Source organism: Macaca mulatta, chromosome 14 (assembly GCF_049350105.2).
Source record: "Macaca mulatta isolate MMU2019108-1 chromosome 14, T2T-MMU8v2.0, whole genome shotgun sequence".
Lineage (NCBI taxonomy): Eukaryota > Metazoa > Chordata > Mammalia > Primates > Cercopithecidae > Macaca > Macaca mulatta.
In genome coordinates this window covers 126,787,365-126,811,291 of record NC_133419.1, presented here as the reverse complement: position 1 = coordinate 126,811,291, position 23,927 = coordinate 126,787,365, and the positions used below count along the sequence as shown (strand labels likewise).

The 23,927-nt window shown below is 49.6% G+C and overlaps 1 protein-coding gene across 33 annotated transcripts in view; it reads right to left on the bottom strand.

The window, feature by feature from the left end:
- ST3GAL4 (ST3 beta-galactoside alpha-2,3-sialyltransferase 4) overlaps positions 1-23,927 on the bottom strand; it is a 60,649-nt gene that overhangs the window by 4,095 nt on the left and 32,627 nt on the right. For 20 of the 33 annotated variants that reach the window (XM_077961123.1, XM_077961125.1, XM_077961135.1 and 17 more), the window contains 8 exon segments: positions 4,178-4,253; positions 3,791-3,875; positions 3,345-3,425; positions 3,018-3,115; positions 2,744-2,804; positions 2,387-2,482; positions 2,086-2,275; positions 1,153-1,296 (listed from right to left, as the gene is read on the bottom strand). In XM_077961123.1, the coding sequence (XP_077817249.1) occupies positions 1,153-1,296; positions 2,086-2,275; positions 2,387-2,482; positions 2,744-2,804; positions 3,018-3,115; positions 3,345-3,425; positions 3,791-3,875; positions 4,178-4,253 (831 nt within the window). 33 annotated transcript variants of the gene reach the window in all.

Genomic DNA, 23,927 nt, shown 5'->3' with positions numbered 1-23,927 from the left:
CCAGAATAGGTATTTTACATCATTATTATTTTTTAAAATCCTACAACAGGCCTTAAAAGGTCATTATGGATATTATCCCACCATACAGGCAAGAAAAACAAGGCTCTGAGCAGTTGACCTGCCAAGCCCCACACAGTACACAGCACAGCCAAGCGCCATACCTGTGTCTGCTGGTACCTGTCTCTCACCATCCCACACGGCCTCCCCAAGGGGCTCCAAGATATGGGTGGAAGTACTTGGGAAGCTACAAAGTGGGTTAGAGCCCACCAGCTGAAGACTACCAGGGCACTGCACTCAAAACCATAACTTGCTATGGCTCAAGGACATCAGGTTAAAAAGAAGAAACACATAACTTGTGGTCGGACACAGTGCCTTACACCTGTAATCCCAGCATTTTGGGAGGCTGAGACACGAGGATCACTTGAGGCCAGGAGTTTGGGACCAGCCTGGGCCACACAGTGAGACCCCCATCTCTACAAAAAAATTTAAAAATTAGCCAGGCGTGATGGTGCATACCTGTAGTCTCACAGCTACTCAGGAGGCTGAGGCAGAAGGATCACCTGAGCCTGGAAGTTCGAGGTTACAGTGGGCTATGATTGTACCACTGTACCCCATCCTGGGTGACAGAGTGAGACCCTATCTCTAAAACAAAACAAAAACCCATAACTTGCAAAACTGCATTGACTCCCTGAATTGACACACCATCCCAAACCATGACATGCAAGACAAACTGTTGAAACTCCAACTCTTAGAACTCGTTCAGACCAGGGTTTCAAGATCAGATCACAGATGAAGCATATCTCATAGTAACCGCATGGCTCAAGTTGTTCCACAGATCAGACCACTGATTATTCCAGCAACTCCCCAGTTGACAAATTCTGACTGGCGCCTGCCAAAATCATCCTCTCATACCAGCCCCTAAACCACATCCAGGCCGTCCCCATCCCTCCCCACTCAGTAAACGCCCCTTAGTTCTCCAGAGTGTGGACTCCCCTTTGCGGCAGCAACTTTAATGACAGGTGTGTTCCTGGAGGGAAAATGCAAACCACTGCCTCTGTTATGGGTCCTTCCACGGCTTCCTAAGCCCACAGGAACGTCCCTCCTACATCCCACCCAGGACCCTAGCCTTCGGACCCGACTTCCCATCATCACCTGCTTAATCTTCCGTGGCTGCTGCATTGGCAGGCTCAGCAGTTTGTCAGCTGCAATCTCCATGAAGAAGGGATTGAGAATCCGAATCTGTTTAGGGTTGACGTCCCAGATGAGGGGAGGCTGTTTCCAGAAACCCTTTCGCACCTAGGAGGATGGGGTCAGAAGAGAGACAGCAGCAGGTGAAGCCCTGTTTCTCAAATCCAACCCAGTGGTCCTCAGCCAGACGAGGGGCGCCAAGTGATGGCAGAGGCCTTCAGGAACACAAGGTGACAGGAAAGGGAGGTGAAGTCTGTGCCAGAGATGGGAGACCAGGAGAGGACCAGGGAAAGAGAGGCGCCCCCTCGGGAGGCCAGGTGACCAGGTGTATAAAGCAGAGGGCAGGTGACCAGGTGTATAAAGCAGAGGGTCGAAGCCATGGACCACTTCCAAGACCATCCACACAGGTAGAAGGAACTAAAAGTTTTAGGCTGTCTAAACACTTGACAAAAAAGCCAGATGGGACAGTTCAGCCTGTGACCGATGGCAAAGTGATGTAGTGAACTCTTTCTGGGGACCGTCTGTTAGGACACACACCTCATTGCTCTAACCTACCCTCGGCCTAGAGATGGCTGCTGGAGGGTTCCTCGGCTCCCGAGTTCCTCACAGGCAAACACCTACTCAGAAAGCGTTCCTGTCGCAGACAGCCCTGGAGCATGGGTGCCTTTGGCTGCTGCCACCTGACGCCGGCAGGCTTTTATACCCAGTTGCTGGGGCGGCTTACCCGAACACTACCATTGGAGGGCAGCCTAAGGCGCTGACTGCCGGGAGCCTAGTTCTTGCTATCCCCGCACAGGCTCTTTAGGATTGCCAGGCCGACATCAAGGAGCGTGAGGTCCTGACTCGGGCAGTGTCCCCACCCCCAGGCCTCAGCCCCCAGTCTGTCCCCCAGCTTACCCGCTTCTTATCACTCAGGATGGTCTCAATCCAGTGGAAGTCCATTGCCTTGAAAGCCACCAGGACGAGGAGTGTGTCTGGGTTGTTTTCTACTTTGGGGTCGAAGTGGGCAGATTCAGGGTAGAAGAGACGCATGGTGGTCTTGGAGCCCACGTCACCCTCATAGCCAGCCACTGGGGCATTGTTCAATCTGGGGGTTGGGGGGAGGATTCCCATCACTAGAGGCCTCCTGGGCCTGTGTGCAGTCCCTGGCTTGGATATCCAGTTCCCAAACAGCAGTAGGAAGTCCCCACACACACACCTGATGACCACATCATACTTGTTGATGGCATCTCCCAGTGAGCTGTTCCGCAGTCGGTGTCCGTTCCCCACGACCACGCAGCGGCGGCACCTGAGGCTGCCACAGGAAGAGGAGTGGTCAAGCCCAGAAGTCACCCCTGCTCTACCCCACGCTCGCTGCCCTGGATCTGCCTGCACCCGCCTCAGGACCACTTCCTAGGCCCCCTCAGCCCCTGGTCCCCATGGGGCAGGCATCACCCCATGGTCCTGCTTACGGTCATGCTGACTTTACACCCCTGGGCCAGGCCATGACTGTTTCACACAGGGCCAGGAAAGACGAGAAGGTGCCCAGACTGGAGTCGGGGGAGTGCCGCCTTACCTCTGGATGTTCTCGGGGATAGAGGAACTGGTGATGGCTAGCACCCGGAGGAGCAGGTCCTCTACAAAAAGAGCCAGGCGGAGGGACTGATGCGACAGCTAGCATTCTGAAGGCTGCCTGCCCTCCCCCACTGCTCCTCAGAGCCCTTCTTCCCCTGACCGTGGTGCTGGAGCCGGGCTCAGAACTTGGGCACTGGGGCCAGGGACAGCAGAGAAGCAGCAGCACTCTGGTCACGGTGAGCCCATGGTTCCCACAGAGCTGGGTGGGAACTTACCACTCCCCTTGGTCCCATAGGGCAGCTCGTAAGCAGATGGCGTCTTGACCCAGAAATAATCCTTAAGCTGCAGGAAGATGGGCTGATCCCGGGAGTAGCTGCACAGAGGTGAAAGCCGGGTGGGGATGAGAACAGAATTAATCTTGATGCCAGAAGCAGGGTTAGGCCCATGACTAATATTATAAGGCCCTCACTTCCCTCCCTGGCTTCACCTAACCCATGTCCACCACCAAGGCTGCTCCTTCCATCTACTCCTCACACTGAGGCTGCCCTCAATCCCAGCTCGCTCCATGCCCTGCTCTACCCTCCTCATCCTCGAGTACTTACTTGCCAAAGAGCTTAGAGGCCTTCCTCTCTGCCTCACCCTGGAGGCACGGCTCCTTCTTCTCTGGGATGGGAAAATAAAAACTGGAGAGAAAAAAGGACAGGAGGCAGGAGCCCCAGTCAGACCCAGGGGCCCATGTTCCAGGCAGCCTAAGCCTTCTCCCATGGCGTGAAGGTCCCAGGGTGCCAAGCAGGAATCATCTCAAGTTAAGTTCCACTGATCCAGGTCTTCCTGCCGCTGTACTCCCTGGGTGAGGGTCCAGTGAGACATCCCAGGCCCTACCCCCATCCACCCTCACGGAAACACTCCGTACCAGTAGCTGAAGGGATGAGGTCATGCGCCGGCTTTTGAAACGTTCCTGCCCCCTAGGTCCCCCGCTCCATGATGCTCCATCCCTAAGCCCCGTCCCTGACAAGAACCAGTGGAACGACATGGAAGGTGAACTCACAGCTCGATGTACCTGTCTTCCCGGGAGATGGAATACAACACCATGACGACCAGGACTAGAGCCAACATGGCCAGGAGCTTCCAGCCTGCAGGACACATGCACAGAGGAGCTAGAGGCCGAAACAGGCAGGTACAGCCCCCGTCCACCTTCCCACCTGCCCCCTTCTGAGCCCCTCTGACCCCTAACTCAACAGGAGCAGTCTCTGGTCCTCTCCTGGCCCTGGCTGAGGGCTTGACGCTGATTGTACCCAGTGTCCTTCAAGATGAAGAGAAGGGCTCCTGGCTCCCTGTCTGTCCCTCCACAGCCCCCAGAGGTCCCAGGATCCTGCTGAAGACGGCTTCTGGTGGCCCGTCCTCCAGGGTGGGGGAGCCCTCGGATGACACTCACGGGACTTGCTGACCATGTTTCTCAGCAGGCAGCAGGATTCCTGGGGAGAGCTGTCATCCCGGCTGCCTCGGGCCACCTAGGAAATAGGAGTCACAGGTGTCTGGTCAGCTTTACAAACTCTCCTGCCTAGACACCGGAGCAGGACACACCCACTGTCCGCCCCTCCCTTCCTCCAGAAAGCAGGAAGCCGTTCCCCGGGGCAGTCATCCTGAGGGTGACCTTTCTCATCCAGGATTCCTCCTAACGCCTCCAAGGGTGGCATCAGGGATCCAGGTGAGTCCTGCCATGGAAGGGAAAACTGAGGGTCCAGCCCTCACAGACTTGGTCCCAAGCCAGGCTGGCCTACTGCAGCCTCTATGTGTGGTTCTTCTCACCGTCCCCTTCTGCATTTTGACCCAGGAAGGGCCAGCTCCAGGAGGCAGACAGCTACCCCCACCCACTGTTGACACGAAAGTTAAGCCAACTCACTGTGTGAGGGCTTGAGTCCTATTTTGCCCAACAGAGGGTCACCTATTCTCCACCATCCAAGGCGTCCCTTGGTCAGTGCCTGCCTCTCCATCATCAATCCAGCCAAACAGGTCTGCTCAGGCCAGAGGCTGGGAGTGAGGGTGGGGCTATGACATGGTCCTCATGAGGGCTCCTTGATCCCTTCTAGACTCTGACCAAATGCAAACAGTGCTCACGCCTCCCCACCCGGCCATGGGGTAAGCTCAGGGAGGGAAGGTGTTTGAATGGGGAGCACAGGGAGCTGGGAGGGTCTGGCCGGCCAAAGAGGAGTCAGGAGATGCTTCCAGTAAGGGCGAAGACAGTAAGGTGAGGACTGTGCACGGGAAGGGGTGAGCTGCTGTTCCCCCATCACACAAGCAAAGGCTTCCTCACAAGCACCACCAGTTCAGCCAGGGCCACGCCGCAGACTGACTGCAGAAGAAATTTCTGTGGCTTCCACAGCCACACAAAGAGGCACCAGATGCCAGGTGCCAGTTTCTTCCATCCACGCCATGCTTCCTGATGATCTGGATCGGAAGAGTCACTTGGACCACTTCCTAAAAACACATTTCAGGTCCCTTCCCTGGAGACCACCGTGGTCAGCCTGAGTATGGCCTGGGACGGGCATTTTCACAAATAGCCCATGTGAATCTGACGGTCGATCAGGAAAGGGAGGCAAACACTAGTGTTTGTGCACCAATGGAAACCTTCCATGTTTTCATAGGGGCTGGGGATAGCATCTGGATGAGGTCTGGTCCATTGTACACACCATTAACCAATGACCCTCAGCCCTGGCTTGTGATGAAGTCAGTGTCCTGCTCCCCAGCAGACTCATTCCCAGGCCCCGCTCTGAGCCCACAAACACTGAAGAATCAGAGTCTTGAGTCAGAGGAAACAAGCAGGCAGGGACCAGGGTCAGACTCCCTTGGGAGAGTCAGAAGCACCATCCCCAAACCCCAGAGGGGATGAAGCCTGGCCCTGTCCAGTAAAGAAAAGTGATCGGTTTGTAATCAGCACAAGTTCCCAGTTAAAGGTGTTGTCCTAGTAACTCCCCAGACAGCTCTTCTGAAAGGGGCATGCCTTCCCTACCCCTCACCCCACAGCAGTCTCTGAGTCATTCCCTACACACGGCCCTCCTCGCCTTCATGGCATTTCCCATCTGTCATCAGCTTAGTTACTTATTTGCTTTCTGTCATCTCCCCAACTGAGATATAAGCTCTGGGGGGGTTGGAATGGGGTCTGTCCCGTTCGCAGCTCTAGTCCCACACGTAGCACGCTGCCTGGCACACAGTAGAGTACATCAGAAAGTACTGAATGTGTAGCAGGCTGGTTACCGTGGACGATCACGCTTCCCTCTCTGACCTGCAGTCTCCTTGCTGTCAAACTGAGAAGTCAGCCTATTCCCACTGCTCAAAAAAGGCCAGATCCGTCCCAGGGGCATCCCAGAGCCATTCTTAGACAAGTGGATTCTTTGGCCCCCTTCCAGACCTATAAAATCAGAATGTGCATTTGAACACGATAGCCTGGCGATTCATGTATCTGTCTGAGTTTGAGAAGCACTGGTCAAGCCTCATGTTCTTGATTATGGCTGAAGAGGAGACTCACCTGAAATACTTAAAAAACATTTTTTTTTTAAATGAGTATCTGGGTCCCAACACCTAGAAATTCTGAGTTAATTCATGTAGCCCAGCACTGGAATTCGCTGAAGCCCCCTGGGTGATTCTAAAGCGCAGCCAAGGTTGAGAGCCACTGGTCTGGATGATCTGTGGGTGATCTGAAAGCACACTTCTCAAACCTTGATGCGCACATTGTGACTCAGAGGGTGCCAGATGGGGGTACAGGGCAGGCGGGGATTTGCATTCTAACCAGCTCCCTAGTGGGGCCTGCTGTGTGGCTGGAACTCCTCTTTGAGTTGCAGTGCTCCGAACCAGGATCCCTCCAGCTCTAACATTTCAGGACATTATGAACTGCAGCCTCTCTCACCCTCCCTGCTCCCTCTCTACATCTCCCTTGCATGACCAGCGTGCATTTCATCTTCCTTTCTATTCATAAGTCACAGCATTGGCTGCACAATGCAATGACCTGAGGAGCTTCAACATTTACTAGGCCCCACTCTCCACGATGTTTATTTAATTGGTTAGGGGTGGGGCCCAAGTATGAATAGTGAATAGTGAAACAAACCAGTGACCCACCTCCCCTGATTCTAAAATGCAGCCTGGGTGGGGAAACACTACTCATTTCACCTTTTGCGAAAGACAAATACTCAGACATCCTCCAGGGCTGTCCTCCAGGGAAAAGACCTTTGGCGTCAGAGGTGAGCAGCCCTAACCAGACCTGAACAACAAGACAATTAGCCCTTCTTCGACCTCTTCCCCAGTAAAGTTCTACATTGTCTTGTCTTCATTCCAAAACAGCGTCAGTGTTGCGCTAAGCAGACTGGGCGAGTCTTAGGGCTTGCTCTGCTATACCCAACGAGGGATTTCACGAGCCCACCCCCTCCCCTTGTGGGGCCAAGCGAGAGGATTGCTCAGTGGCCCCAGGCATTCCAGGGCTTCCGGGGCTGGCTGCTGCCTCAAAACAACATGGCGCCTTCTCCCAGCAGCCACCCCACATTGCTGGTCTAGCTCTGAGCATAAAGGGCTGGAGAAAAGCCACAGTAGAGTATCTGGGTGGGAAAGCAGGCATCAAATCCACTCATGTCCAAGGGCACCAGCTTCTCACCAGGAGGCCAGCTCACCCGACCTGCTGGGCAAAGGTGCCCCCGGGTAGGAAGACAATCTGCTCTTCGTGGTGCTCTGCCAGGAACCAAGATGTCCCCGGCCGAAGGGAGCTGGTCAGTTCTGCCACAGAACTTGCCCAAGGGCAGAACTGGGGGACAAGGTGAAGAAATAAGGCCCAGTGGAGGCAGAAACCATGCCTCCTGCTGCCCAGCATTCATGGCCTAACATACAGTGAGTACCCAGCAGGTACCCGCCAAACCAAGAGGGGCAGAACTAGATATGCCCCCAGGGGCACAGTGTGGTGCCCAGCCCCTCAGAGACCCTGGACCCATAAAAGTGATACGGCTTAATGTTCTAGGGAAGGGGTCTGGGAAGACCAGAGGGGCAGAAGCTCGTGGTGTACTTGCTGGGTCTGTGATCACAAGCGATCACTTATTCTTACTGTCCTCAGTTTTTTTGTTTTTTTTTTCCAGAGTCTTGCTCTGTCACCCAGGCTGGAGTACAGTGGTGCCATCAGCTCATGGCAACCTCCGCCTCCCAGGTTCAAGTGATTCTTGTGCCTCAACCTCCTGAGTAGCTGGGACTACAGGCATGTGTCACCACGCCCGGCTAATTTTTGTATTTTCAGTAGAGATGGGGTTTCTCATGTTGCCCAGGCTTGTCTTGAACTCCTGGCCTCAAGCGATGCACCCACCTTGGCATCGCAAAGTGCTGGGATTACAGGCGTGAGCCACCATGCCTGGCCATCACTGTCCTCAGTTCTGTAGGGAAAACCTGGAGCCCCCGTCTGCCTGCTGCCTACCTCTAGACTCTCCTACCTTCCCTCTTCGCCCCAAATCCTTCCACCTAGACACCAGATCCACCTCACCTTCACAGAATAGTCTCCAACCGACTCCTCTTTGCCCTGTGTCTCCCACCTCTTCTTCTCTATTCTCTGACTTATAAACATGCCCAAGCTTCCTTCTTCCTAAAACAAACAAACAAACAAACCTCTCTCTGCTCTTCAAGCTACCCCCGCATCTCCCTCATTCCCTCCAGTGATCAAACTTCTTCACCTGTACTACACCCTCACTTTCTACTCTATCCCCCGACCCCTACACCAGTCCTTCCACCCTTGTTTTTATTCTGAAATTGCTCTTGCTGAGGCCAGGGACCTTCTAATTGCCAAACCTAAGAAAGGTCTCTTGTCAGTCTCCACTGTGCTTGGAGGCCTTTGATGCTGTTGGCCATGACTCCTCCTTGGCTTCTAAGTCAAGGTCAAGATTCCCTCCAGGTTTTCCTCCTGACTCCCGGACAGTAGGCTGTGCTGCTGGGGCCCACCCTTTTTCTTTTTCTTTCTTTTTTTTTTTCTGAGAGGGAGTCTCCCTCTGTCACCCAGGCTGGAATGAAGTGGCACGATCCCACTGGAACCTCTGCCTTGCAGGTTCAAGTGATTCTTGTGCCTCCCAAGTAGCTGGGATTACAGGCACCCACCACCATGCCTGGCTGATTTTTGTATTTTTAGTAGAGACAGGGTTTCACCATGTTGGCCAAGCTGGTCTCAAACTCCTGACCTCACGTGATCCGCCCACCTCAGCCTCCCAAAGTGCTGAGATTACATGCGTGAGCCACCAAGGGTCCACCCTTTAAATGCTGGCATTCTCGGGGGCGCTGTCCTTGAACCTCTGCTTCTCCCCTGCTACACATTTTCACGGGACAAGTTCACTTGTTTTCAGAGGTTTAGCTACTATTCATACACTGATGATTTGAGCTCTTTATTTTCAGTGCTAATTTCTCTTCCACATCCCATCCTAATATTTCTAATATTCTAGCTGGATGATCTTAAATTCCTCAAATGGAATATGTTCAAAGCTAGCCTCTCTCCTTGCTCCCAACCCCCATATTATCAACCCAGTCTCCCAACACCTCCCTCTTTCACCCCCGCCATGGTTACTAAATATTATCAGTTATACCCCCATTTGCTCATATTCTAGCAAATGCTTGCTAAGCTCCTTACCACAGGCCTGGCATCATAGGTGAAACTGGGGATGCCAGATTTTACAAAACTCAGCCCCAGTGTGAAGGTCACATTATCTAGACCCTCAGAAATACTTCAGAGTGCAGCCCTCCAGCTCCCCTTCCAGAGTCACAGCCTGGTTCCAGATCCCACCCCAAGTTACAGCTTCCTAACCGGTCTCTTCACCACAAGTGTTTCCTCACTCATGCCTCTTCTTCGAAACTGCCAACATGGTATCCTTCTAAGAAATGATACGGATCAAACCACCCTCTCGCTTCAATTGCTCCACATTCCTTACACGAAGCCAACGCTCCTTATCAGGTAACCAGGCCCCTTCAGTTTGTGGCCATGAGAATTGCAAATGCATCTCTTACCCTCCTCCCAAGCACACTAAGGGAGCCACCTTTTCCCTCCCACTGTAGCTGCCACATCCCTTTTCCACCTTTATTAAGGTGCCTGCTATGGTTTGAATGTGTCCCCCAAAGTCCACATGCTGCAACTCGATCCCCAGTGCAACAGTGTAGGTAGGGCCTAATAAAAGGTGTTTAGATCATGGGGCTCTGCTCTCATGGATGGGTTAATGCCATTATTGTGGGACGGGGTTCCTTATAAAAGGCCAGTTAGGTCCCCTCTTGATCTGTCCTGCCATTCCACTTTCCACCATGGGATGATGCAGCAAGAAGGCCCTTGCCAGAGCAGCCCCTTGATCTTGGACTTCCCAGCCTCCAGAACCATGAGCCAAATAAAATTCTATTAATTATAATGTACTCAATCTGCGGTATTCTGTTACAGCGGCACAAAACGTACTAAGACAGAAAATTGGTGCCAAGAAGTGGAGAGGGGAGGAGAAAGCAGGGGAGGGGAGGGGAAAGCAGGGGAGGGGAGAGGAAAGCAGGGGAGGGGAGAGGAAAGCAGGGGAGGGGAGGGAAAGGAAGAAAAGAGAGAGCAGAGAGGGAGGGAGGGAGGAAGCGAAGGAAGGAGGGAGGGAGGGAGGGGAGGGAGGGAGGGAGGGAGGGGAGGGGAGGGAAGGAGGGAGGGAGGGAGGGGAGGGAGGAAGGGAGGGAGGGAGACAGGCAATAAAGAGGGATTAGAAGATCTGTAGGGAAAGTCTGAAACTTCTTAGACTAAGTGGTTGTGATCAGAATGGTGGTAGAAATATGGATGGTAAAGGGCATTCTGATGAGGTCTCTATATTTCAAGATTAAGGTACTGGAAACTGATGTAACAGTCATCCTTGTTATAAAGCAACAAAGAATGTGGCTACATTGTGTCCAGGTCCTCAAACTATATGGCAGGCAGAACTTAAGAGTGATAAACTAGGCTATTTGGTGGAAGAAATATCTAAGCAGCAAAGCATCTGGGTTGCTGTATAACTTATTTTAACTGTATACTTAACTGTAAAATTTGAGAAGAAATAAATAATTTAAAGATGAAATTTATAAAGAAAAGCAGGGTTGGGTGCAGTAGCTCACATCTGTAATCCCAGCACTTTGGGAGGCTGAGGTAGGTGGATCATTTGAGGTCAGGAGTTCGAGACCAGCCTGGCTGACATGATGAAACCCCATCTCTAGTAAAAATACAAAAAAATTAGCTGGGCATGGTGGCACACACCTGAAATTCCAGCTATTAAAGGCTAAGGTAGGAGAATGGCTTGAACCTGGGAGACAGAAGTTGCGGTAAGCTGAGATCGTACCACTGAACTCCAGCCTGGGCAACAGAGGGAGACTCCATCTCAAAAAAAGAGAGAGAGAGAGAGAGAGAGAGAGAGAGAGGGAGGGAGGGAGGGAGGGAGGGAGGGAGGGAGGGAGGGAGGGAGGAAGAGAAAAAGAAAGAAAGGAATTTATAACAAAAAGCAAAACAGAACTTAGAGACTGGAAGGATTCTGAGACTGGCCCTGTAGTAGAGAAAGAACTTTCAGGAGAGGAAAGCAAGGGTGCAGGCATGTTACCATTTGATAGTTTGATAAGAATATTAGTATGGACCACTTGATAAGATTAGTATTGGCCAGAGCCACTGTTTGATAGGAATATTAGTACAATAAGAATGAAGCCAGAGGCTATTCATCAAGAAAATGAGAATGATCCCAAAGGCACTGTAAAGATGACCTGTGATCACAGTCCCAGAGTGCCAAAATCTGAAGGAAGTAACTATATCAAAAGCCATGTCTTGGGAACCCTCAGGACCTGTGGCTCACTGTCCAGGGCCACCTCAAGTCTCTGCTCCCACATTTGGGCACAGTGCTCCTTGGCCTCCCCAGCTATGGCTCAAATGGGCCCAGATGCAGCTTGACCTGCACTCTAGAAGGTGCAAGTGGTGAGTCTTGGTGGCATCCACATGGTCCTAATGCCACTGGAGTACAGAATGCAGGGGCTATGGGCCTGGCTCCTTCCAACTAGATTTCAAAGGATACCGCAGACAGTCTGGGGACCCAGGCAGAGACTTGTTGCAGGGGCAGAGCCACAACCAGGGAGCCCTCTGTAGGGCAATGCCCAGCAGAACTGTGGAGTCAGAGCTGCTCAGAGTCCCCAGGAAGCCTAGTGGAGCTGTGGGAGTAAGGCCGTCCTGACACCCCAGAACTGCAGAGCTACCAATGTGCAACAGCAACCTGGGGGAGATGCAGGCACAAGACTCCAACCTGTGAGAGCTGCTGCATGGAATGAGCCCAGCAAAGCCAGAGAAGCAGGGCTGCCGGAGGCCTTGGGGGCCCACGTCCCTACCCAAGTGTGTCTGGAAGGCAGGACATGGGAGTCGAAAAAGATTATTTGACAAGTTGGGATTTAGTATTATTTCCCCTGCTGGGTTTTTGGAGTTGTTTGGACCAGTTGCCCCTTTCTTCTTGCCTATCTCTCCCTTTTGGAATGGAGGAGTCCGTAATCCCTCAAAGTTCACGTGCTAGAAACTTGATCCTAAACGTAACAATGTTGTGAGGTGGGGTCTCGTAAGAGTAGGCCATGAGTGCTGTGGGAAGTCAGGGACCCCGAACGGAGGGACTGGCTGGAGCCGTGGCAGAGGAACATAAATTGTGAAGATTTCATGGACATTTATCAGTTCCCAAATAATAACTTTTATAATTTCTTGTGCCTGTCTTTAATCTCTTAATCCTGTTATCTTTGCAAGCTGAGGATGTACGTCACCTCTGGACCACTGTGATGATAACTGTGTTAACTGTATAAATTGATTGTAAAACATGTGTGTTTGAACAATATGAAATCAGTGCACCTTGAAAAAGAACAGAATAGCAGCGATTTTTAGGGAACAAGGGAAGACAACCATTAAGGTCTGACTGCCTGCTGGGTTGGGCAAAAAGAGCCATATTTTTCTTCTTGCAGAGAGCCTATAAACGGATGTGCAAGTAGGAGAGATATCACTAAATTCTTTTCCTAGCAAGGAATATTAATACTCTGGGAAAGGAATGCATTCCTGGGGGGAGGTCTATAAACAGCCACTCCAGAAATGTCTGTCTTACGTGGTTAAGAACTGAGATACACCCTGGTCTCCTGCAGTACCCTCAGGCTTATTAGGGTGGGGAAAAACTCTGCCCTGGTAAATCTGTGGTCAAATTAGCAGCATTTGTCGTCAGTTCTCTGCTCTCAAACCCTGTTTTCTGTTAAGATGTTTATCAAGACAATATGTGCACCACTGAACATAGACCCTTATCAGCAATTCTGCTTTTGCCCTTAGTCTTGTGATCTTTGTTGGACCCTTATCAGTAGTTCTGATTTTGCCCTTGGTCCTGTTCCCTCAGAAGCATGTAATGTTTATTAGACCCTTATCAGTTCTGTTTTCTGCCCTTTGAAGCATGTGATCTTTGTACGTACTCCCTGTTCTTACACCCTCTCCCCTTTTGAAACCCTTAATAAAAACTGGTTGATCTGAGACTCAGGTGAGCATCATGGTCCTATCGGTATGTGATGTCACCCCCAGCAGCACAGCTGTAAAATTCCTCTCTTTATACTGTCTCTATTTCTCAGTCAGCCAATGCTTATGGAAAATAGAAAGAACCTATGTTGAAATATTGTGGGCGGGTTCCCCCAATACTTGAGGGCTCTGTTCTAATGAATGGGTTAAGGGCTCTGTTCTCATGAATGGGTTAATGTCATTATTATGGGAGTGGGTTCCTTATAAAAGGACAATTAGACCCCTTCCTGTTCTCTCTCTCCACCTTGCCCTTCTTCCATCTACCATGAGATGATGCAGCAAGAAGACCCTCATCAGATGTAGCCTGTAGATCCTGGACATCCCAGCCTCTGGAACTGTGAGGCAAATAAACTTCTGCTCCTTATAAATTACCTACTTGGTGGTAATGGCAGCACAAAACAGACTAAGATAACATCCTAACCCTCCACATCCCGCTCACTGAGACCATCCCACTCTGGCAACATCTGGCTCAAATGGTTCCTCTCCTATGAAGGCTTGACCTATACTTCCAAATGACTGATGTTTTGGTTCCCATGAAACATTGTTTATACCTTAATTTCAGCACTTAGAGGTAACATAATTTTATATTATATGAGGTTTTCGTGTCTTGCCCACTATCCCATGACCTCTGAGATTGGAGACATTTTTATGCCAAGAGCCCACCAGAGTAAGTGTACTATAGAATATGCTTTATGGTATAATGTAATTTTGTGTTATATAATTCTGTGCTTTCCTAGCTTGCCGAAATGACCTCTGTGGTCAGGAACTTTTTTGAATCTGCAGATTCCATTAAACTGCCAAGTATGTAGCAGATGTTTTATAAACATCTGACAAATAAGTAATAACATGTGAATAAAGATGTATTGCATGTTCCATTAACAACTGAAATGTACTGCACGCTCTAAACGCGAAACCAGGATCTCTTAATCTCTGCACCACTGACTTTGGGGGCCAGATAGTTCATTGTTGCGGGGTCTGTCTTGTGTATTATGGGATGTTTAACAGTCATCTCTGGCCTCTACCCGCTAGACACCAGTAGGAAATCCCTCTTCTCAGGTGTGACAAAATGTTTCCAGACATTTCCAAATGTTGAGGACCACTGTGCTAGATGTTTCTAAGGGCCGTGCAAGTATTAAATAAGATCTCAACCCGGTGGGTTCAACATGATAATTACCTCCATTGTAGAGCCAGGGAACTAAGGTGAGAAAGGGGTCAGTAACGGGCACAGGTTGTACAGCTCGTGAGAAGTGGAGCTGGGGCTGGAATTCTGGCTCCTTCACCCAGAGCCCCCATATCCTATGGCTTCTAAAACCATTCTGTGCAGACTGGCTCCCTAGCCTCCAGGATCCCTGGGATGTACACCCTGCCCTATACAGCAATTAGGGGAAGGGGCTTCGAGCACATCCAAGTCCTTCAAAGGCTGCACACAGTGATGAAGAGCCTGTCGAGCCCGTTCTCAGCCACGCCTCCACACGAGACACAGTCTCTAGCCCCCACAGCCCAGGTGTTCTCTGGAAGCTCTGGAGTGCGTGTTCAAGGCACACAGCTGTATTTGTGGGATCACTAATGCCTGCCAGCTGGACACCAGACTTCCATGAATCTGACCATTTTTTTGCAGCCACATCCCACCACTGGCATGGACTCACTCTCTCCACTATAGGCCAGGTCTCCAGGGCTACGGACTCCTCTGGCTTCCCTGCTGAACCTTAGCGCCGGCCTAAGCTGTACCTGCTTCCACACATTCCACAGCCTGTCCAGGAGTGAGTCTCCACTGTGTCTGCCAACCCACAGCGATTCCTCTCGGTTTAGTGTCCACCGCCCACGTTCTACAGGGGACTCAAGCTGGACTGTGCAGTTAATGTCATTAATACAACTGCCAGGTACAGCGAGAGCAGGGTACAGGCTGGGGAGTTCTCCCACAGGGTTAAAACAACCCAATCAACACTTGAATACAGATGGTCCACTAATTGCAAGTACCCAGAACAGACTGGTCATCTGTAAAACTCCTCCTCAGCTCCAAAACCTCCATGGGCTCCTCTTCTCACGGTGAGAGTCCGGGTCCTTGCTCTGACCCACAGAGACACACGAGGTCTACTGGCCAGCACCTCCTCCCTCCTTGCCTAAATCCTCCCAATGCAGGCTGCCTGCATTAGTCTGTTTTCATGCTGCTGATAAAGACATGCCCGAAACTGGGGAATTTATAAAGAAAAAGACGTTTAATAGACTCCCAGTTCCAGTGGCTGGGGAGGCCTCACAATGATGACAGAAGAAAAAAGGTACATCTTACATGGCAGCAGGCGAGAGAGAGGGAGAGCCACGTGAAAGGGGAAACCCCTTACAAAATCATCAGCTTTCGTGAGACTTACCGCCTCGAGAACAACGTGGGGAAACCGCCACCATGATTCAATTATCTCCACCAGTGTCTCCCATGACACACGGGAATTATGGGAGCTATAATTCAATATGAGATTTGGGTGGGGACACAGTCACACCGTATCACTGCCCAGCCCACACCAGCCTCACCAGGTCTAGGGGGCTAGCTAGGCATGCTCCCTCCTCTGGGCCTCTGCGATTTCTGCTCACTCAGTCTACAATGCTTTTCTCTAGACATGGGCTTGGCCATCTCTCTCCATCCAGCTCTTTACTCAGCTTCTCTACTTCCCGGCAACAACTCCACACCCAACACTGCAGGTCCCCTCCACTGCTTGCAAAGATGTTTCTCTTGTTTTGCCTGCTGCTTTATCGCCCGTGTCGACAACAGTGCCCGGCACCCAGTGGGCTCTCAATACAAACATGTTGAATTAATAAATGGATCTGTTCATCGGATGGCATCGCCCCAGTGACGGTGGAATAGAAGGGAAGAGGCAGTGACAGCAGGTCAGATATCCTTTGGCCCCTGTAGCACAGCCCCTGGCTGGACACTGCAGCCTCACCCCATCATTGAACACTGTGATCACAGCACGCCTGGGCACGGGGAGGCTTCCTGGCTCATTAGAGTTGGCAGAGAGCACAGTGAGTAACTGACCGGCTAACTGCCTCAGGGCCACGCATGGGAGGATGGAAACATCTCTCAGGCTGTCTGACCTTTGAGGGAAAGGAGCCGGACATGCTTCCACCTACAACAAAAGGCGCTCTCTGTTCCCACCCTCGGGCTCCACAGGCTACCCCCGCATCCGCCCCTGCAGCCTGGCTCTGCAGACTCCTGTATAGAAACATTGTATCACCCGTTTATCAGCTGCCAGTCACAAGACACCAACCACTTGAAAATCATACCCAGGGCAGGGCCCCATGGCTCATGCCCGTAATCCCAGCACTTTGGGAGGCCGAGGAGGGCAGATTGCTTGAGGTCAGGAGTTCAAGACCAGCCTGGGCAACATGGTGAAACCCCATCTCTACAAAAAATACAAAAATCAGCCAGGCATGGTGGCATGTGCCTGTAATCCCAACTACTTCAGAGGCTGAGGTGGGATGATCATTTGAGCCCGGTAGGTGGAGGCTGCAGTGAGCTGAGATCAGGCCACTACACTCCAGACCAAGTGAGATCCTATCTCAAACAAAAAGAAAAGAAAAAAGAAGATCATATCCTGGTGTCTGTCTGGGAGGGGCAGAGGCTTTGAATTCCCTTCTCAGGGTGAAAAGCTAAAGCCAGTGTGACGAGGTGGGAGACAAGAGAGCAGGGCCAGGCTCAGGATACAGAAGACATCCAGGGCCTGTGTGGACCTGCCCCAGGTCCTGGTCAGGGGCTCCCGGGCACTCCTTCCTCCCAGGAGAAGCAACGCACCCACCCCAAGGATCTAAAGCCAAAGGTTCTGGTGTCTGGGGCTGGAATCTGGCTTCCCACCAGCACAGCCAGTGCCCTGCCTCGCTGACCCCAGATGCCTGTCATGAGAATGGTGGACTGCACCAGCCCCATCACGTCCCACTTGGTCACCCCAGCCCCAAGTGGCCACTGAGTATTTGCAATGGGGCCAGTCCACACTGACATGTGCTTTAAGTGGAAAATATACACTGGAGTGCACAGATTTAGTACCAAAAAAAAAATAAAATAAAATATCACCTTCATTATTTTATACTCATCCCATGTTGAAATGCCAAGATTTTGGCTATATTGGGTTAAAATATTAAAATGAGTTTCACCTATTGATTTTTACTTTTTAAAACCATGGCTAAATTTAAATGTTTTAAAAGTAATTTAAAATTACATGTGGCTTGTATTTCCAGCTCCCATTCTATTTTGACTGGACACTGTTGGGCTAGAAAATCTCCAGGATTCCTACTAGCTCACACTTCCTATGACCCAAAGACAGTGGTGTTCACCCTCAAGTGCCTGCTGGAAGCACCAGGAGAGTTTATTAAGCTTCATCGGTTCCCAAGGCTCCACTTCAGAAAGTCTAAATTAGGAGGGCTGAGATGCCTGTGGGGGTGTCCCGCTCATTCTGACTTGCAGTCAAAGCACATCAAAGTCAAAAAGACCTCATTCTTCCCCCTGCCTCCATCCCCCTCCTCCCGGGCCATCTGGTCCCTGGGTATGGAAACACATTCAAGGTGACACTGCTCCCCCCGCCAGCCTACACAATCACCTCTACCCTGCCTAAACCCAACCTCTTCCTGATCCCCGGATATGTCGCCCCAGTGCCTGAAAGGGGCAGGCCACCCAGCCACCCACCTCACATACCCTGCCAGAGACCGCACAGTTGGGCAGCCATGTTTGAGTTATCAAGCAGGTCAGATGAAACTGGTTCACCTGAGCCTTCTCTCTTCTGGCCAAGACCTGTGCCCTAGGCACTGGCTACTGAGACTAAACCCTGTCTCTGCCACTTGCAAGGCATGTGACTGCAGACCCTGCCCCATGTCTACGAAAGTAATACAATTAGCTGGGTGTAGTGGCACACACCTGTAGTCCTAGATACAGGAGGACCCCCTGAGTCCATGAGATTGAGGCTGCAGTGAGCTATGATCGACCCCTGCACTCCAGCCTGGGTGACAGAGGGAAACCCTGTCTCAAAAAAAAAAAAAAAAAAAAAAGAACAGGAGTTGGTCATGTTATAAATGTTGAGAGATCTGGAATCAGTGGTTGGGACCCAAGCCCAGACCTTTCTTCCGGCCTCCTCTCCTCCCAGCCACAGTTTTCTCCCTGCATGGGGTTCAGACTACCCAGTCCAGAGAAGCCTCCTCACTCCCCACATCCAGCTCTGTCACATCCTGCTGCTTTATTTTCTTTGTGGCAGTTAAACCATACTGTTCCAAATATCAATTAGACTGCACACTCCGAGCAAGCAGGCACTTCTTATGTCCCATAGTATCTCCAGCACTAAATTTAATGCCTGACCCATGGTAGATAATTGACAAATATTTAAATGAATGGAGGTCTGAATTCATCAGCAAACAATAAGATGACTGTGAGCAGAAAGTCATCAAGTTAAAACATGCCAGGTTTATTTTGAAAAGACCTGGGCATCTAAGGCACAAGGGGCTTGCTAGAAGCTTATACTGGAAGCTGGCAGAGCCAGAACACTTTCTGCCAAATGCATGTCGACGAGCTCACAAGGACCCCCTTTTTCCCCAGGCAAATGATGTGGTTTCTGCAGAACTGGGCTGTCATGTCCGACTGATCTTAACCACTTACCAGCTCCATGTCTGCTGCCCCACGTCACTGATGTCAGACAATAAACTCCGTGCAGTCCCAGGAGAGCTGAAGGCTTGAGGACACCCTAATACCAGGAAATCTCCTTCCTCCCTACTTATTTCCCCCTAAAGAGGGTCAACCTGAGATGAAACCCCAGGACCAAGCCCCAGGAAGCGTAAGGTACGTGTGGCCTCCGGGAGCCAGTGAAAAGGGGTACGGACTCAGACCCATGGGCCATTCCAGTCACTGGCCAGGTGACCTTGACAATCTCAAAAGCCTCAGATTCCTCATCTGTAAATTATGGGTAACTGCCTTCAGGTCAGTGGTGTTAAGGAAAATAATTGTGCGTGTGTGTGTATATATATGTGTGTGTGTGTGTGTGTGTGTGTGTATGTATATATATGTGTATATACAAACACATGACCAAGTTATCACAGGTGTTCTGAGCCTCAAAACACACCCCAGTATTTCAACTTCACAACATTAGGTATGGGCCAAACACAGAGCAAGAACTCTGTATCTGGAAGGTGTCAGTGACACTGGGTTCCGCCCTCCCCAGACACATGGCAGCCCTTCTCCATTCAAGCACTGGCCCAGGCCAACAAAGAGAGAGATCCACTGCCACTGGCCCCACCACGACCCCAACCACACTCAGCTCCTCCTCCTGGCTGCTGGGTCCATACCATATGCCACACAGGACCTTGCGGCAGCCAGGGAGGCAATGAGAGGCACTGCCACCCAGGCTCTGCCCTGCACTGAATGCAGATCCACCTATTGAGCCAGACTCAAGGGCTCATTGCTGGGGTTAGGTGGGAGAAGGAGTGAGGAAAAGGAAGGAGACCACATTGGGGAAGTCACACTCTGTCTTTCTAAGTGCCGCACCTCCTAGAGTCAGCACCCAAGCCCCTGATTAATCGCTCTCCAAAGCAGCACCCCCACTCCAGAACAGACCTTTTCAGAGCTGTTCTACCACTCAGCAGGCACAGGGTTGCTAAGTTCTCAAGACATCATGCTTTGAGTAAGTCAGGCATAATGCACGTAATCAACAAATACTTGAATATATCAGCACTCCCATAAAACAACAACAAAAACAAGTGAGCAAAGGGAAAAGCAAGGGACAGGACAGGATCAAGCAATTGCACTTCTGGGTATGTTCCCAAAATATTTGAAACCAGGATGTCAAAGAGGTATCTGTACACCCATGTTCATAGCAGCATTATTGACTTCGCAATAGCTAATGTGGAGGCAATCCCCCAAGTGTCCATCAGTGGATGAACAGATCAACAAAATGTGGTCTGTGCATACAATGGAATATTATCCAGCCTGAAGAAAGGAAATTCTGCTACCAGTATGGATCAACCTTGAAGGTACTATGCAAAGTGAAATAAGCCAGTCTCGAAAAGACAAGTCCTGTATCATTCCACTTATAAGAGATACTCAAAGTAGTCAAACTCATAGACGCAGAAAGCAGAATGGTGGCTGCCAAGGGCTGTGGGGAGACGGAAAGGAGGAGTTTTTGACTAGTGGGTAGGATGTTTCAGTTTGGCAAGATGAAGAGGGTTCTGGAGATGGATGGTGGGATGGTAGCACATTCTGAAAGTGCTTAATGAAAACTGAACTATACACACAAAAACAGTTAAGATGGTAAATATAACCTTGTGCTTGTGCATTTTACCATAACAACCACCAAAACAATCAAAAGAATAAAAAAATAAAAGAAAAAGCAAAGAACACAAAAAGGCAATTCACAGATTCAACCCCAACACTTGATGGACATATGAAAAGATGCTGCAGCTCACTCATGACCAGGGAATACAGACTAAAACCAAGGATCATTTCCACATTGCTGGTAGAGGTACAAATTGACACAAAGGCTTAGAGGAGCACTTCACAATATTGAATGAGGCTGAAGATGTGCATATTTTACAATCTGGTAATTTCATTTTGAAGTATAGAAGTACAACCCACTCCAGGATATTTATTAGGCAGTGCTGCAATAGCAAAAAAAACTGGAAACAACTATCATCAGTATAGCCATGGCTAGATACACTGTGCTACATTCATGAAACTGAATACTATATAGCCATGTCAACTGAAGAAATCAATCCATATGGGTCAACTGGGATAAACCTGAAGACATAATATTAACTTTTTAAAGTCATGCCTGTAATCCCAGTACTTTGGGAGGCCAAGGCAGGTGCATTGCTTGAGCCCAAGAGTTTGAGACCAGCCTTGATAACATAGCAAGATTTCATCTTTATTTAAAAAATAAAAAACAAAATAAACAACTTAGCTGGGCTTGGTGGCTTATGACTGTCACCATCCCAGTTCCTCAGGAGACTGAGGTGGGAGGATCACTTGAGCCCAGGAGATGGGAGGTGGCAGTGAGCTACGATCACGCCACTGTACTCCAGTCTGGGTGACAGAGCAAGATCCTATCTTAAATAAAACAATAAAAGTAAAAACTTATGTTAAAAGGTGTTGTAAAAACAAAGTATGAGTCCAAAACAACACTATTTATGTGTATAAACAGTGTGTGCTTGTGTGTATGATGAAAGAATTAAATATAGGTACACACCCAACTTTAAGTGATAATTATATTCTGGGGAGATTGGGAAGAATAGAAGAGGTCACAGGGCATGTCTTTGGTTCTATACTTGTAATACTTTATTTTTTAAAGGAGAAAAATCTAACATCATATGAGAGATAATATTCCCATTTGTTCAACCTGGCAGATTATCACACGCAAGTCTGTTACATTAATATTTATATAGATGAAATATTTTCATAATAGAGATAGTGAAGAAATATAAATTGAGAAGCTAAACAAAGAAAGATGAATATATTCATCTACATAAAATTTAAGTGAGACAGCAAGTGCACAAGAGAGAGGGAGGAGTAGAGAGAAGACAAATGAAACACTTAAAAGACAACTGAGGCCCGGCACAGTGGCTCATGCCTGTAATCCCAGCACTGTGGGAGGCCAAGGCGGGTGGATCACCTGTCACGAGTTAGCGACCAATCTGGCCAACATGGTGAAACCCCGTCTCTACTAAAAATACAAAAATTAGCCAGGCGTGGTGGTGCGCACCTGTAATCCCAGCTACTCAAGAGGCTGAGGCTGGAGAATTGCCTGAACCCAGGAGGTGGAGGTTGCAGTGAGCCAAGATCGTGTCATTGCACTCCAGCCTGGGCAACAAGAGCAAAACTCCTTCTCAAAAAAAAGAAAAAAAAAAAGACAACTGAAAAACTAAAGTACATTTGCAACCTATACATATCAGTAAATTCCCTGAGCCTATAACATGTTCACGTAAATTAGAAAGAAAAACAAAACAAGAAACCTAATTTAAAAATAGGCAAAGGGCTAGGCGCAGTGGCTCACGCCTGTTATCCCAGCACTCTGGAAGGCCAAGGTGGGTGGATCATTTGAGATAAGGAGTTCGAGATCAGCCTGGCCAACATGATGAAACCTCCGCCTCTACTAAAAATACAAAAATTAGCCAGGCCCACGTGGTGGTGGGTGCCTGTAATCCCTGCTACTTAGGAGGCTGAGGCTGGAGAATTGCTTGAACCCAGGAGGTGGAGGGTGCAGTGAGCCAGGAGTGAGCCACTTCATTCCAGCCTGGGAGACAGAGCGAGACTGTCTCAAAAAAAATAAAGTAAAATAAAATAGGCAAAGAACATGAATATTTACCTTAATGTAAAGAAATGAATGGCAAATAAGAAACTATGGTCATCTACATCTACAAATTCCAACGTGACGGAGACATCGTATTTCATCATAACAGCAAAACACAAGGGGCCTGAGCTCTCACGGATGTACAAGGAAGTAAAAACTAGGGCCACCTTGCGGAGGGAATTTGGCCCATGGCCAGAACCTCATTCTAAAAAGTTTCCTATGTTTGCACAGAGACTTGTCTATCAAGATCTTCAACAGCACTTTTTCTAAGAGCTTAAGATGGAAAGAACTTGAAATCTACTCACAGACAAGGAAACACTACGCAGCTGTGAAAAAGAGGGTGCAAACCTATGCAAAGTGCTGGTATCATCTAATCTCCAAAACATAGTATCCATAGTATCAAAACGTAAGATGGGTGCAAAACAATGATATCCATATCTCCAAATGCACTTTCACAAAACAGTTACATGCATACCGAGATATGTCTGTACACGAATAGGTTTACTCAGAAGGATGCAAAACAAAGGCTATGGCCTCTCAAGAGAAAAGTCCTGGGGACCAGAGGTCTGGAATGAGAGTGACTTATGCTCATATTCCCATCTGTACTGTTTACCTTTATAATTTTTTTTTTTTTTTTTTTTTTTTGGAGATAGAGTCTTGCTCTGTAGCCCAGACTGAAGAGCAGAGGCCCAATCTCAGCTCACTGCAGCCACCCACCAGGCTGAAGTAACCCTTCCACCTCAGCCTCGCCAGTGGCTGGGACCACACGCACATACCACCACGACCAGCTGGTTTTGGAAATTTTGGAGAGCTGGGGTCTCACCACGTAGAACGGGCTGGTCTCAAACTCTTGGGCTCAACTGACACGCCTGCTTCTGCCTCCCAAAATGTGGAGATTAAAGGTATGAGCCATCACACCTGGCCTGCTTACCTTTTTCAAACCGGTGACTGTGATATCCTTTCAAATAAAATTTGATTTAAAAAAGAGAGGAAGAAAAAAAAAATACTGAAATCTCACACTTGGAGGTGAATTCTGGACCAACCATCACCGCTGTGAGTGAGTGCGAACGACCTTTCCACATCTCAGGTTTTCTTCTGGGTAAATGGGATTTTAAAAAGGCACTATCTTGAAGGGAGGTTGTATGAGCAAATGTCGTAGCTCCAAAGACAATCACTGAAATGGAAGCAGCCGATCTCAGACCCTAGAACACGCATCCCCTGCGCCTCTCACTGACAGGCCCTACTTGCCTACCTGTGTCCTACCCTGAGGACACAAACAGCAGTGGCAGAACACCAGCCACAGCACGCACCCTGGGCAATCACGG